Below are 16,714 nucleotides of genomic sequence, written 5' to 3'. Positions count from 1 at the left end.
TTCTCGGCAGCAGCCTGCGTCGTTCACTCTGGCACCGACATCCTCACCTGGAAGCCGAGAGCAAACCGATCGAGGGATCTAACTGATCAAGGTTGGGAGTTGAGCACGCAGGAGAGAAAGAAACGTGCCGATTTGGACGTTTTTGTAACGTTTGCCTTGTTTAGTGATCGGATGAAAGAGGAAATGGAGGCTTTGTGGTGCGGTCTGTGAAATATATTGTGTGCAAACACTGAGGCGCAACCCCCTCTTTTTTGGGTAAAGACTCCAGTTCCCACAGAGATCTATTAAAATACACCACTTGGCAGAACTCCTAACCTTTGGCACACAAAACGACAGTAAATGGCGACGTGCCCTCCTCACTTCAACCGACAATTTTTTCTTTTTCCCCCGAGCCAGGCGGCAGATTCCAAACATGTGCTGGTCGCAAAAAGCTGCAAACGAATTCAAACCAACGATTACACTGTCTCTCCGGGGACGGACGAACAAGAGCTCTCACACACGCTCTGTGCTTGACCTCACAACGTTGGATGCAATCAAAACAGCTCAGCCTACATTTACACTACTGTCTGAAAGAGGCTCTGCAGTCGTATTCAATTGCACTCAATATTGAGTTTGTGTACATGCGAGTTGTGTGTGTGTGTGTGTGTGTGTGTGTGTGTGTGTGTGTGTGTGTGTGTGCTCGACAGGAGTGAATGGTGCACGTGAAATATTTTCAAGCTCATTTCAGTTGATTGAATGATTTCATTAAACAGATTATCCTTTCTTTGCTGTTCACTGTTTTGTGCTGCACGTGTGCTCCAGTGTTTCCCTGCGTGGGTTTACATTGTGATGATGTCGAGCAGATACAAATTAAACTGTCATTTCAAAGCTGTGGGACAGTTTTACAAATATTTAACTTCCGTAGATGGAATAAAATATGAAAGAATAGAGGATGATGCCTTTTTATTGCAGTACCACAACTCACCACTAGGACCAAATTGGCAGCAAACCCTGACCCACTGACTGTGTGTTAAGGCGCACGATTGAAAACAAAGTGTCTTGATCGCCACCTGGTGGCTGGCTGCAGTAAAGGTCATGATCTCCACCTCCTCCATGTTGGTGGTGTCTAAGTACACATCATGTACACATCATGTACATGGTTTCTGTCATTTTATGTAGTTGTTATCACACTGACGTTCGTTTAGCTGTTTGGTTTTAATTACATATTTGATGATGATTCACTGCTGAGACTGAGGATGGTGCTACGAGGAGTTTAGGTGTAGTAAGTGCTTTGCCGACAGATGCTGAACATATAGAGCAATAACTTATCAAACCTTCTCTGGCTCTTCCCACAAGCTTCTTCATATTTAGAGGAAACCCACCTCAACTGGAGCATTAAGGTCTGGTAACAGTCCACGTGTCTGATGTTCCAATTTTCTGCTTCCGAGAACCAATTCAAATGTTGTTGCCAAGCAAAATTAGCCAAGATCCTACAGACTGACTGGAAACGCTATTAATCGCCATGGTAACACAGCGACTGCTCCAGGAAGCACATTGGAGCTTTTTCTTGATTTATAGAGCGTTCACATTTCACTGTGGACGGATGGATTGATTGATGGATGGCTCTGCCTTCACTGTAGAGAAACTCGATTCCCTTTATTTGTCAAGGTGACATTGTGATAATCATTGTTTTAAAGCACTGATTCAGTTCTTGCCACTGCAGGTTCAGTCAGACGTAACCAGGGGATGAAAACCCTGACAGACGACAGAATGAAACAGATGTATGAATCTCACACGTGTCCCCGTCTACACTATGTGCGGCCATCACTCACTCGTGTTCCTTCTGGCTCTTGCAGTGAAACCAACAGTCATCGATGTGGGCATATATGTCAACAGCATCGGGCCTGTGTCATCCATCGACATGGTGAGTACAGCCGCCTCCTCCCGTCCCCGCTTCTCTTCCCCCAGTCACACACATTTGTCCGCTGTCTGACATTAGCATCATCGCACACGAGTGCTGCCATATCTCACGCTGTACAATCGGACGTCATGTGGGCCGCCGCAGCTGTTTCCCTGGCACAGGACGCCGGGGAAGACAGGTGTGGATGCTTTGTTGTGTGTCCCGTGGATCAGCTCGGATTAAGCAAATGAGTGAGTTTTGGGGGGAATCTCAGAAGAGCCACGGAGATTCTGCAATGAAAGCGCTCCGCTGTCGAGTCAGACAGCGGCTTGTGTCTCTGCGGAAAGGAGAGGAACCTCGCACGGAATCATTTTGTTCTAGTTTGTTTGGTCTTTATTTAGTATCTGAATCTTTTTGCATGGAAATTCACAGAACAAAGTTTGAATAGGAGGCGAATATGGTTTCGGGAATGTGACCAGGAAAATAAAGCAACGTATATTTTTAAGAACAAGGCCGTTAAACATTTGAGAGACTGAAACTGAAGGAGTGGCTCTGAGGAAATAGCTGCTTCTGAGACAAGAGAAATAATAAGTGGTTGCTCGACTAAACAGCTTAAAGCGTTTGTTCAGTGCCTGTCAAGATGCTCAGGTGTGATATTATTTTTGGGCTTGAAAATTTTCCTCTCAAAACATCATAAATATATATTTCTTTGCAAATATTAACTGAGCTAGACGTGGTAATGAAAGCACTTTATCTCCGAACTCACCCGATCACCAGATGCTGTTGCCAGGCAACCTTAAATATTTCCTGATATAAAAGCAATTTAGCCTTTTTTTTTTATTACTTCCAGCACGAGGCTGCAACTTATATCAGTTAAGATTAGATCTGCACATTTAGAATGAAATGACAAAAAAAAGGCTTGATTAACGCATGAGGCAGTCGAATGCACTGATGTCATGTCTGTGCATCAGGAGCAACCGTGTGTCATCACATGTTATTACTGTTGTTTGAAAGTGAAATTAAAATATTACCTGGCTTGATCTATTAATGTCTCCTGGCATTCGAGAAAAGCAATTATAATGTTATTCAGATAAAGGTTCGGCAGAGCGGAGGACATTTTAAATGAATGTACGTTAATTTAACCTGTACACAAATGACCGTGCAGTCGTTTAGCAGAGGGCATTCGGAGGTAAATTTAATTTGGGATGACGAATGGTGTTGTTGAACTCAGTTGTTTTTTTTCTACCCTGGACTTTGAGGAGCCGAGTAGATTCAGAGCCGCCCATGCAAATACTGTGAACCAGTCACACACACACACACACACACACAGTGTCTACACTGTTGACTCTATTATTAATTCATTCACAGGAGGTTGACAGAGACAGAGAGAGAGGGGAACTTAACTAAGTATGTTTACTCAAAGCCAAGTACAAATTTGAGGTACTTGTACGCGAGTAATTCCACTTTCTGCAAATTTCTACTCTGGCTCCACAACAATTCACAAACCAGTAATGTAGGTAAATTATTTTTCAACAAAAGATACTGAATGCAGGACTTTTACTTGTAACATAGTATTTATAAGAGTGACCGTACATAAAGATAGTGGCACACAATGGGAGTGTTTGAATCTGAACTGGGGCCCATCCCAGTTTGTATTGATTAGAGGTGGGGTACACACTGGCCTGGACGCCAGGGTATTTCATTGCCACCATACAAAGGTTTGAAAAAAGCAGTGTTCACACAGTAAATGTCTCAGTAATTCAAATGTGATATCGACAAAGACACAATCGCTCCCAGGGCTTTAGTGCTGTGTTCTATTGTCTCCCCCTCCTGTTTGTTGTGATGTTTTACAGTGGAAGAGTAAAGTATAGCAAACTGAAGACAGCGTGATTCATCAATTACAAAGGAAGCTCTTGATAACATTGAAGGGGCTTATTTTACCCCAGTCACCTCCTTCCTGCGGAGTACTTATTACATGTGTGCTTACAAAAGACAACAGATGACAGAGAAGATAAAATCGATAGAATTCTTCTACGGCGAACTGAGGCCTCAGAGAAGCTGGGATTGAAAAGCACAGATAAACGCAATCATCAAAACGTCCATGGCTGATTATGAAAGAGACGTCTGAACCTTTGAGTGAAGTGCAAACTCAACAAAGCTGTGTAATAATTACACAAAGTGCCGTGGCAGCGCTGAGGGTGCAGCACGGGAACAAGGACACGTGTCGGCTCAGTTCCACCAGAAGAGCAATAACCTCAGAAACAGCTCGATCTCAAGTTTGATATTGCTTCTACCCGAGGCAGCGTCTTTTTTCAGGTCGTGGACATGGTCTCGATTGTGAGGTCACGTGCTTGGACGATTGTGTAAAGTTTGAGGCAGTTGTAACATTTGGTGTGAAGATACATTCGGTAATATCAATGACAAACCAAGTCCAATATGTCTAATCTTGGAACCCAAAACGAAGCCAAAAGTTGGAGTCCTAGCACTGAGCCTTGGGGAACCCCTTAGCTGACAAAGGCAATGTAATTCCTCGATTTACACAAACTAAACTTCAGCAGCTTAAAGATCTGGATGTTTTATAAGTCGTCTTCTGACTAAGACGGGTTGGGCTCATTTAAAAAGTTGCATCTTATACCCTTAATTTCAAAGAAGTACCAACTTCTAAATTCAAACCCTTTGAAACTGTCCTTGTTTCCATTTATAACTGAAACCAGTTATGCAAATTATGTTTATCCGAGACTTCTTGAAATTAGGGAATTCTTAAAACTACATTGTACTTTAGCACTGAAAATATCCAGCACGGACGTCCAGTGCAACTCATGTAGTCTTTGATTGTGTTCAATTATTTATTACTTAAAGTTTGTAAGAGAGTTCAACTTCTACAAAATAGGGCAACACACACACACACACACACACACACACACACACACACACACACACACACACACACACACACACACACACACACACACACACACACACACACACACACACAGGCGCACACACAATCAGGAGCAACATAGTTTGTAGTTTGAATTACAAACCACTGGAGCCTGTAGTGGGTCAGTGGGCCATGCCTGGGCTGTGTTCGCTGCGGGAGCCCAAACTTTGTTTCACTGGACAATGGGATCCCGCTGTGACATCCCAGTGATTCTCCTCAGTGTGCGCGCTGATTGGCTTCACCCTGTCAGGGACGATGGACGCCGGTCAGTGGATTACGGAGCCCTGACCGCCCCGGGTGGCCCGACTGTACTGGAATTAGCGCAGAGTCACAACTCTTTCATCAGTCTCGCCTTGAAGTTTCCTCCCGTTTTCTAAAAATCCATCCCCCCTGTAGACGACGTCAGAGAGAAAACAACGGATTTCTTCGGCATGGCCTGGCACGGCTCGGTGTGGCCTTGTTTTAAAGGTCCGCGTTCACACTACACTGCACTCTTCCTCTCACTTGAGCTTAATCCATCATGTGTCCTGAGACCCTCCATTTAGCGTGTTCACTCCCTCTCAACTTTGTCTCTGACTGTGAGTCCCAGTGTGTGTGTGTGTGTGTGTGTGTGTGTGTGTGTGTGTGTGTGTGTGTGTGTGTGTGTGTGTGTGTGTGTTAAAAACCAGGTCAAATCCCCAGGGCTGTTTCAGATTCATGATTCTCATTGATCACACACAGTGACCATCTCCGGCGCTGCGACATAGTTACAGCCACAAACTCCAGGAGGCTCCTCATCTGCCTTTGAACAAAACACATTATCTTTCCTCGTTTGCCCCGATGATAATGGACACTGGCCGGCATGATGCAATGCCAAATGAAGCTGATAGTAATTTCAGGACATACTGGGATGAATGGTTGAGTGATTAAACAGCATTAGATGCATTAAAGTCGAGCAAAAGTGCCCGGGCTTTTATAGCTGGTGCTGGGTGAGTCAGATAAGAAAGCCAGTAAATTAACTGACAAAGACAGACGCACTTTGACATCGGCACTATGTTCCTGTCGTCTGTGCTTGAGCCAGTGAGGGGGCGGCACATTGAATTCGCTGCTCTACTAGTGAGGAGAGCCAGTGTGTCTCAATCCAGGGTAGAAATTATAAGAAAGCACCTGCACTGATCGTGAAATAAACCAATTTCATCAAACCGAGTGGAAGGCACGGCTCTCTATTGATACAACTGGGTGAGTCAATGGAAGAAACAGGTGAAGGTGGATCAGGTTGAATGGGAAATTGTTGACTATTGTATTTCTCAGCAGAACGAAGGTGAATTCTGCGAAGCAAACAAAATTGCCCAAGAATTTAAAGAGATTTAGTCCGATAATATATCAGAATCAGTTTGAACTAGAGTTGCTGCCCTGTTGTTCGCCTCCGCCATATATTTTTTCCCCAGACTCATATGAGGTCACCGTGACCTGGAAGAATAACATTTACTGTAGTTTACTGTATTTCCCTCACTCCTGCCGCTGGACGTGCGTTGTTGCCATCAGCCGCAGAGGAAGTACTTCCTTTAAACACCAGTCAAAGCACCTCGCTGCTCACATCTGAGTGAAAGTGTCACAACAGATCATTTTCACCTACAGCATGTGGAGGTGACGACCTGCTATTTGTGGACGTGCGACAGTTGTGTCTCGGCTCAGCCTTTTATCACTTTCACAGGGAGGAAGTACTGCATCTTTATTTATACATAGATCCCCAGGAATGGCTCAAGGCCTGATTGGTCACCTGATCCCATGTGGGTGCGTTGTTGTGTGATCCTCTCCAGAAGACAGTTAGGGGGGGTAATGGTTTAATGATAAACTGGGATCCTCATCTCAGAGGTGAGATGGGCAGCTATTGAAGGCCATGGTAGAACAAAACTAAATCTAAAGAGGCAAAACTGAGCAGAATGTGAAGTGCAAAGGCTTCACTGATGCACTGGATAGGTGACGTTACAGTTTGTATTTTAGATGCAACAAGAGGTGTTGTCTCCACTAAATGTTACTCAAACAGGATTAAATGACGCTTCGGTTGGGGACTATTTTCAGCGGTGGATTAATACTAATTCCGCATGGTGGTGAGTATAAAACCCATGTTCTGCTTAATGATGGAACATGTGTACAACAGTGTGGCTCACTGATGTATTTTAATAGTTTTGTTTTCCACTCTGGGGAACAGAGGGATGAGACACGCGAGCTATGCAGAGAAACACGTGACGCTCTCTCCCAATTCACCGAACATGTCAGTTGCAATCTGTCGGTGGCGAGAGGGGAAACTGATTGATACACAAAGTACAGATCTACACTAGTCAAGATAAATGTGTTTACATGGATAATCTTTGAAGAGACGTCATCCCAAAAGGCTCCCGGGTTTGACAGATGCAATAATTCAAAGCTGCTGAGTGTTTTTTTGTGCGTGTGCAATTTAATAGTTTGTGTTTTTGGGTCCCGAGATAAAGGAGCAGTCTGTACATACACACTCTGGCTGTGCGTGCAGATGTACTTGTGCCAGCTTGTCCTTGTGCCGTTTATTGTTTGGTCTGATAAGCTCACTGAGGTTCAGGTTCTATGTGAGTGATTCCACTCTTCCCTCCACTTTTCTTTATTTATTTCTCTTTCTCTCACGGCGGGGGCTCGGCTGATGACGCTTTTTTGATCTATTATTTCCCAGCAATCCTTACTCATCCAGGTTTGAGATCAAGGTCGTCCTCTGCCAAGACAAGCCCGCCAAATTAGCCGTTAATCGGGTCCCCGACATTTCGACAACGAACACATTCATCATCCCATAATGAAAAGAAAAAGAAGGACAAAGACGAGGGACAGTGAGTCAGCGATGGAGGGGACAGATTATTATTCTCTTTGGCACGCCATCAATCTCGCACAGGCCTCCTTCTCCTTGCACACACATCCCGTCAGCACGCGCATCTCCAAGACGTTATTGCTGACCCAAAACACAGAGCACGTCACAGTCACACAGCGCAGACATGCTTTTTAATTTGTCGTGATCGAGTGCGGCGCTTTTCTGATTTTGTTTTGTTTTCCCAAACCGTGAGCGGGTAATCAACACTGTAATTATTGTGACAGACGCCTCTGTGGCTGCGCTGAGGGTAGGGACGAGAAGCAGCTCGAGAACAAGACGTTTTTTAAGTCACTTCATTTGTTTTTATTTGAATACTCAATAAACCTTGGTTGGATTGTCGTGAAATTTGGTTCAAACCTCCCTGGTGCACACAGGATGGATTGTATCATCTTTGGTGATCCTCTGACTTTTCCTCCCATCATCAGATGAGACCTTGACCTCCTGTACTTGAGCACAATTTCAATTTGTTCATAAAAACTATCAACTGAAGGTTTGTGGATCAAAGGTGAAAATGTAATGGAAACACAAGGTTTCAAAGTAAAAAAACGAATGAAATATTTTTCTTTTGCCGATTTTCTGGAAATGCAATTAAAATGTGCACTATGAAGACTATAAGTCACATTTTATGAGACTGGAAGACCCAAAAGCAGAGTTAACAGCAAGGCAGGTATGATGTGTGGAATCTAATAAAGCAGGCGGGCAAACAAGCAAACTCCAAAAACTACCGGAAGCAACAAGAGCACGAGAAAGAATCCGGGGGGGGGTGTTAACATTCAACCAAAAATCCAAATATATATAAAAAAGTTAAAACACAAGAAGATTATGAATCCAAACTGAAAATCAATCTTCCACCGATTCTAAAAACAAAAAGTTTCTCCAATTTCCATTCTTACTTTTTCAATTACTCCCAGTAAAACCACAGTAAAAGGTGTTCGTTGGTACGTGAATACATTTCAATCATCAGTCGTTAGTGATGTGATTGTAAAGACAGTGGCTCCATTTCTCTCTTGGCCTGAGACCAAAGTGCTTTATAATATTCAAAATCTCCTTTAAATCCAGATGTTTATTGGATCTAGTTTTGGGCCGCGGCGCTGGGACGCTCCGTATCCCGCCGCCCCATTTAAATAATTAAAGTTGATAAAAACAGGTGTGTTTTTGCATAAAATCTCGCTTAATTCCACTTTGAAACACATTTCCTGTCGGCCCGTCGGCCCGTCGGTGCATTCTAATGGTGAATCAGTGGAGACGCGCGACCTGTGCGTGCACTTAATCCTCGTCAGATTGGAGAAAAAGTGTGCAGCCGCCGCCGCAGCAGCAGCAACAGGAGACTGACTCACTTAATAATTGAGTCCATAGAGATTGAAGGACATCCTGACCCTCCGCTCTGAAAAGACAGATGAAGCTATTTTTGTGGCACACAAACACACACAAACACACACACACACTCTCGATGAGATGGGTAAATACACGGAGGCCACACACATCAAAGCTTCCGTCCCTCTCCAGAGGAAAATCTTCCACTTGAAAAGGATCATTGTGTTTCCCGCCCTCTGCCTCTGCCGTCCAATGTTTACCGCTGATCTTTGCTTTGTGCGCCGTCGATAATGTTTGTGCATTGCTCGCTTTTAAAGCCTCACTTTGATTCCAGGGAGGAGGATGCATTTAATATCGCTGTTGGAGTTTTGATAAATAGTTTGGAGAAGGAAGGGGAACATTGAGCCAGACAGTTCTATAAAGCTCTTAACACAAGTAAATAGCCCATAAACAACATGTAACATATGATCCATGAAGTTTATAATTGCAAAAAAAAAATGAAAGGGAAGATGCTATTGTTTAAAAATGTCCTCTGTCTCTTTCTAATGGGAACTGGCTTTTAAATATTAGATATTACTTTTAATGTTAATGTTCCACGGTGCAAAAATCAAAGTGCCACAGATCACGTTCCTCCTCATAACGCCGATCTCTCCCGATATACATTCCTCATATCCTGTCATCTGGCATTGTCATAATGTCAAGAGAAGTGATAACGTGTGAATCTCACAGTAAAGTTCAGCTGCGGCTTCGCACGTTGTCAGATCCAGTTTATCAGCTCTGGCATGTACGGAGGTTTACGTCCCTCCCACAGTCCACACACGAGCGTGTAGACGGTGTTAGAGGGGATTTACTGGCAATGAGTCCTAAAGGTGAGGACTCACTGAAGAAGCTCTCACATCCATTTTATATATCCGGTGGAATATTCTCTGCAATATATCTGAATGTGAAGAAGTGCTGAAGACTCATTTAGCATCCTGGCAGCAGTGTGGACATGTTCCCCTTTTACCTGTTGGAGCCAGACTCGTCCTTCATTCTACAACAGAGAGTTTGAGCCATATTGAGGAGAAAAAATTAGAGATTTTGAGAATAAAGTCGTAATTTAATGATGTGAGTCTGATGGAACCAGAGTGCATGACGACTCCAGCCTTCTCCCATATGACTCCACTTGTACAGAGCAGAGCTTCACAGATCCGTGCGCTGATGCGTACGCACACAACAGGTGGAGCCGGGCGATGGAGGTCCGGATGAATCATCGGGGGCCTGCAGCAGGCGGAGCAAAGCACAAGCAGCCGCAGCAGCAGCAGCGTTACACCAGCATGAAATGATGAAGACTGACTCGCTCTCCAGATTAAATGTGACAGGTGACTGGTTTGAACGGGGTTTTCCAGTCAGCCCGATATCGATTAGCTGACACGGCAATAACCGTTTTATCAGTAACCCGCTCTTTAATCTCTCGCCGCTCGTGATCGCCCCTCATCACTTCCCTCGCCCTCATTAGATCCCATTAGCCGCTGCCGCCCCCCCCCCTCTAATTCCTCTGACTGTCTTCCCCTCAGAATCGATGCAGAAATTTAGTGTCGGGAGCGAAGCTGCAAATTTTATTGGGCATATAAATTAATGATGAGATGTTTGATGGGCTCTTCATAAAGCAAACAGGCTGAAGGAAAGATGGAGGCACCGGAGGGTTCGAAGGCACGATCCCTGTTTGAGATACAGACGAAGAAGAAGAGGGGCATGATTTGTCAGAAGTTTAAAATCCTGCTTCGGTCTGTGAATTCAGACGTTTCATTCTACATCTTTTTCCTGTTTATGTCCTGAAGAAGTAGAGGAGACTTTCATCTGGATTTCAAATGTCTATATTTCACATATACAGCTGCAAAAGTGCAGACGTTTCAGTTCATGTTGGACTTTCCTCGATGCAAAATTAGGTTTGAACGAGTTTATTTCATCAAACTGATTTGATGATTTATGATTTATTCGCTGATAGCAGTTTCAAGTTGAAGGGAGCAGAGATTCTGTGTTAGATGAAAGCAACATGTGCGTCAGAAATCGCCCAAATTCTCTGAGTCATAACTTCAGATCTGAACACAAAGACGCAATGTGCATATCTTAAATGTGACATATGATGCTTTCTCAGTTTATATTTACTCTAAGGGGTGTTATATAGTTTTTTTTTGCATATGTAAAAAGTTAAAAAGCCTTGTTTGTAAAAGGAGCTCCCCTCCCCCACACAAAACACGGCCGATACGACCCCCACATTTGCTAAATACATCCCCAAGTACCTTTCAAGTAGAAAGGTAGGACAAAAGCATGTTTGTGAAACACACACACACACACACACACACACACACACACACACACACACACACACACACACACACACACACACACACACACACACAATCTTTAAAATGCCACTCATACCTGCAGGAGTAGCACAGTTTTGTTTGCAACACGTGTGACAGAAGTTCACCATCAGCCCTGAGCGGCGGTGGAAGGGTCGTGTTCACCGTTGTCTGCCCATCACGCGCGAGGAGCGTCACCGAGAGGCCGCCTGCAGGACAACAGCAACAGCAAGGCATTCTGGGTTGGATGTGATTATTTGGGGACGAGGGGAGTGGCGGTGTGGATGAGAGGGCTCTGAGAATAAAACTGAATATTTAAATGCGCTTCACAGCGAAGCACGAGGATGAGCCTGCACAGACGCGGACACATGACTCGGAGAAATCCTCGTTTCTTTCTTGTGGGATAGAAAATGTAGTCCAACGACCAATTTTCTGGGAGTTATAAATATTTCACTTATAAATATTTATACCGACGATGCTGCATCAGTTTTGCCTGGAGAAATACATTAGTCAGTGATCTGTGCTTAAGTTTGATATTCCCCTTACTGCAAAGCATCACATAATAAAGTGCAAGACGGTGTTTTGGAGGCGACTGGATTCAACCTGATCAGCGGTGAAGCAGAGTCAGGTCCGTGTGAGGGAGTTGTAAAGATGAAAGTTCACTTGGTAAAGCATCATAGGAAAATAAAGCCTCTGCAGTCGAGGAGGAAGTACAGGAATCCATAATAACTAGTACTTCCACAGTATTAAATACTCTATTACAAGTAGTACTCCTTGGTAACTCTGGGCCCAACAAAGAGATGAACACTTTCCAATTTTGTTGTTTTTCTATCCAACATTTCAAAAAGGTTAAAAATGGGAAAACAACAACCTAACAATGTAAATTTTACATTGTTCTGACGAACAAAAACAGAACACGCTGCATTACAAATTATTAAGTTATCTAAAGTGAAAAGATTATTGATTATTGATGATTAATTATTACTGTGTAAGATGCATTTAAACGTATCATTTAATAGTTTGTCATTTAATGAAATTTGAGCTTTTGCAAAAAATATGGATAGATGGATAGATGGAGGATAGACAGATAGATAGATGGATAGATAGATAGACAGACAGACAGACAGACAGACAGACAGACAGACAGACAGACAGACAGATAGATAGATAGACAGATACTCAGGCAGGATCATTATCTCTTGCTCAGTGAGTGTGATGTATTGCAGCGAGTGTAATTGAAACACAGAGTTATAAAGAGAGTATATGTCGCCTCTTGGGAAACATGTTTTGGTGCACGGGTGTAGAAAATGTAGCTGAGCAACGTGTAATTGGTCCATGCAGAAAAGATGAGGCTGTGCGAGGAGGCGAGCTATTTGTTCCGATGCTGTTCAACTCGAGCTAATTAACTTCAGGCAGACGTGCTTTGCCGTCAACATCCTCTGGCTTCGACAATGGATCCTGTATTATTATCAGATCCCCACTGCTGTTTGCCCTCCCAAGTTTATTTCACTGTGCGCTGAGAGAAGGTGACATCCATCACTATGTGCTCTCATTTGATACGTCACACGTGAGGGAAAGTGGTCAAATATCATATGTAGAAGGAGATTTTATACCTACACAAGTATTAGGGCCATTTTGAATTAAACAAATCCTGAGATTGCAAGTATTAATTTATTCTTTCATCTGAATCCTGATGGTATTCTCGTTATATTACAAATTACAAATCTCCTCCATTGCAACTTTATTCACGTAATATTACAACTTTGTTTTTGAAATCTTTGCAATACTACCTTGCCAATACGCAGTGCTCCAATTCTGAAATATTGAGAAAACGTGTACCTGCACCTTTTTTTCAGAGCTGGCATTATTTAATTAATCACATGATAAATGTTTGATCACGTGAGGTTTCCTCACAATTCCTGTACCTACATACTACTGTGTCAAAACTGAGCCAGGGACAGGAGGGACATTCTTAATATTTTAAAACCTAAGATGAAATATTTAGTCCCTAAATAATGAAAGTCCCCGTGTCTGACTTCATATTGTGTAGGGTTTTCCCAGCGGAGAACGTACAATGCGAGTCCCTCTTGATTATCTCACTTCCAAGTCTGCGCCTCATTGTTTTCAGTCAATAGCCGTGAGTAATGGACTCCTCTAACACCGTCACTTTCTGACTGGGAGGAGGATCCCTGGGGGAATAATGGGAGCCTCCCTGGTTAATTTTAGTCGGATATCTGCGAACACGCGGCGTCATTGTTTTGCATAATGTCCATGAATAATGGACCTGCCTCGGCGTCCCTGTCTTGCAGGTGTAGTCCCCGAGAAGGACCGAGTGGAAGCTGAAAATCCCATTTGGGGATTTTCAGTGAGAGTTCACCCCCCTGTCAGGCGGAGCATGTTGTGGTTCGCTGTTACTGTCTGAATAAGGTGTGTGTGTGTGTGTGTGTGTGTGTGTGTGTGTGTGTGTGTGTGTGTGTGTGTGTGTGTGTGTGTGTGTGTCCCTGTCATCCCCCAACAAAGGTCACGCAGGCCGACAGTAACAATGGGCAGTCTGGTGACAGCTGTATCTGGAAGGTCAGGTCTCGTCTGTCTGTTTTGGGAAAAGGGCAGAGGAGTCAGGAAGTGACTGACACTGTGTGAGAATTTGGGATGATTGAGGTGAGTTAGTGTATTTCACTTTCTTTACTTTACACATATAGGTGCTGTGGTACTTCTTCAGTAAAGTGCCTTGAGAATACAAAGAAAACTGCAAATCAAAATCAGTGACTTTTGTGGAGTCGCTTGATAAACTTAAAAACCTACAGATTTAAAAACTCTCCAAAATGCCAAAATATGACTTTCCTCCGTTTGATTCCAGCTTCTGAAGAGTGGTCACAGTCTGACCTTATCACTGAGGTATCACTCCGCCTTGTTCGTGTGCTTCAGAGGACTTCCAGCTGATGTACTGACCTTCTGTCAGCCATGTTGGAGGTCCTCAGCCTCTGAGTAAGTGATGGAGTGCTGTGAATAGCTGCTGGTTTATTAAGTGTCTGACTAAATGGGGTTTAAAAGTGTTTAGTCCTCGGCTTCTCCACCACTGTGACATTTTTCTCTGATTTGCTAGGGAACAATTCATGGATTTGTCAAAAGACATCAGGCATTTTTAGAAAGACTGATAATCTATGAGTGTGTTTGATTGAATCTCCTCGGTGGAGGTATTTGCTCCTGAGTTGCTCCTTGAAAATTAGATTTCTGTCTCATTGGGACTCAATTTCCTTGATTCATGAGTCTAAACAATGTCAGCAGTTAAACTCATCGGCCCATATGGTGAAACATAAAAAACAACATTTGCCCCGAGTCATAATTCTTCAGAAGAAATCAGCCTCTGTAGCAGATGCAGAAGACTTGATTTGTTCCTCATGGGGCAAGTTTAAAAACACAAAAGCTTCAGTTGTACAAATCGTTTTTCGCAAAAACAACATAAACACAAGTCAATCTTACTCATTGTTGTCGTTATCTTATAAATATGCTGCGTTAGTACGTGTTGGCGTCTTGGCTCTGACCTCGTCACGCCCTCACTTTTTTTTGCGGGGAGCGACAGATGCTGACAGAGAGCGAGTCTAGATTCTCACCTCGTCACTGCCCTGCTCTTCAAACGCTCCGACCTCGTCATTTATCATCATTTCTCCCCCCCCCCCCGACTCCCTGCCCTCACTTTCCTTACGGGAAGTGAGAGAGATACCTTCATAACACAGGTTAACATTCAGGACTCGTAGGCTGCGGGCGGACGCTGGGGGTGGAGGTCGGGCTCATGTGAAATACTACACGAACCCCGGCAGCACAAACAAGTCCGAGCTTTCAGGTGAGAGCTGTGACACGAGGGGAAGCAGCAGAAAAGTGATGGTTTGAGTTCACAGCCGTGATGTTACTGTTGCTGATCCCCAAACAACCCCCAGGGTCACGGGGGTGCTGCCCTCAGGAGCCAATCAATTCCTTTCCATCTAGAGCCACGATGGGTCAGTCATATGTTGACCTGATGTCTGAGTGGAAGATGCCCTGTGTCAGTTTGATAAATTCTGCAGGTGTCGATAAATAGAGCTTTTCCCCATTTTTCAAGTTTCTCCTGGATCATTTATCCAGTTTTACAAAAAGAAAAAACTGCTCTTATTAACATTATTTGCATGTTATCGACGCCAACAGCATCTCTACCTCCGCGGGCCTTTCTAAATGATTTCACTCCGGGACTGAGAGCGAGTTCCACACAGTCAATATACACCAGCTTTTAAAAGTCTAGATTTGAGCTGCAACTGCAACCGAAATACTTGTGTATGTTGAAAAAATGAAATCACTTTATACAGAAACAATAGTGTCCATCACAGGGGGGGGATGTTAAAATCTGGTGAGCCGATAAAGGACGGTTGTGTTGTCAGCTGTCAGCAGAACTTGCATCTGTCTCAAATCAAGATAAACGCCATTAATCTGAGATTCAAAGACAAAGCAGATCAATGGGTGCAGATCTCTGTCAGCTATATTTTCCTCAGTTATATTTAGCCTTTTGTTTTGATGCCAGTTCTCCAGAGGAACATGAAGCCTCCAGTCGTGGTAACTTGTCACATCATGCACTTAAACACTCGGATTTCAGCTCGGACCGAAGCAGCGACTGCAGTAAAACCCTGATTCACCCCCGAGGAAACGACACCTCTCCGACATGACAATAAAAAATATGCCTTTTGGTAATTTCTCATGATTCTAGGTCTGTTTTCCACAATATAACTTTGCCTCATCGTGTACTGCAAAGAACTAAAATAAAGTTCCCCTCTTTTAATAAATTCAGGACTATTCCGACTTGTTTTACCTGACGGAAAATCCAGATTCAGCATCCCTCGTTCCACAATTAGAAGAGGGGAGGTCACTGCCGAGGAGGAAACAGAAGAAAATGCGATGAAGTAAACAGTTTGAGAGATGCTGTAACTGAATTTCCATATCAAAAGCATAATGTGCATCTGAGTGTTTCCACCGAGTGCCGCCGCGGTGGTGCTGTCGTTCTTCCTTTGATGTGGACACGTTTGTGTTCAAACAAACGCATTATCGGCTCCACGAGAAGAACTCGACCGCGGCTGCTTAGCGCTGCGACTCCCCTCGGTCTCTGGACCACTCTGCAAAAAGGGTTCAGATCAGTATATCGACTGTACTTTTCTCTCCCCAGGAGTACCAGATCGATATCATCTTCGCCCAGACCTGGGTGGACACACGTCTGCGGTATAACAGCAGCAGCATGCGGATTCTAACCCTCAACAGGTACACACTGACCACACAGCTTTACACCACGTCAAATCCCCTTGTTTGTAGCAGTCACACCCGATAATTACAGCGTTTTCTACTGT

The 16,714-nt window shown here is 43.8% G+C and overlaps 1 protein-coding gene across 1 annotated transcript in view; it reads left to right on the top strand.

Moving 5' to 3' along the window:
- LOC118103137 (gamma-aminobutyric acid receptor subunit gamma-3) overlaps positions 1–16,714 on the top strand; it is a 61,791-nt gene that overhangs the window by 20,836 nt on the left and 24,241 nt on the right. The window contains exons 3-4 of the mRNA XM_035149742.2: positions 1,836–1,903; positions 16,537–16,628. Coding sequence (XP_035005633.1) covers positions 1,836–1,903; positions 16,537–16,628 — 160 coding nt within the window. The remainder of the gene's footprint in view (positions 1–1,835; positions 1,904–16,536; positions 16,629–16,714) is intronic.

Source organism: Hippoglossus stenolepis, chromosome 24, assembly GCF_022539355.2.
Source record: "Hippoglossus stenolepis isolate QCI-W04-F060 chromosome 24, HSTE1.2, whole genome shotgun sequence".
Lineage (NCBI taxonomy): Eukaryota > Metazoa > Chordata > Actinopteri > Pleuronectiformes > Pleuronectidae > Hippoglossus > Hippoglossus stenolepis.
This window is presented reverse-complemented; position numbering and strand designations above follow the sequence as displayed.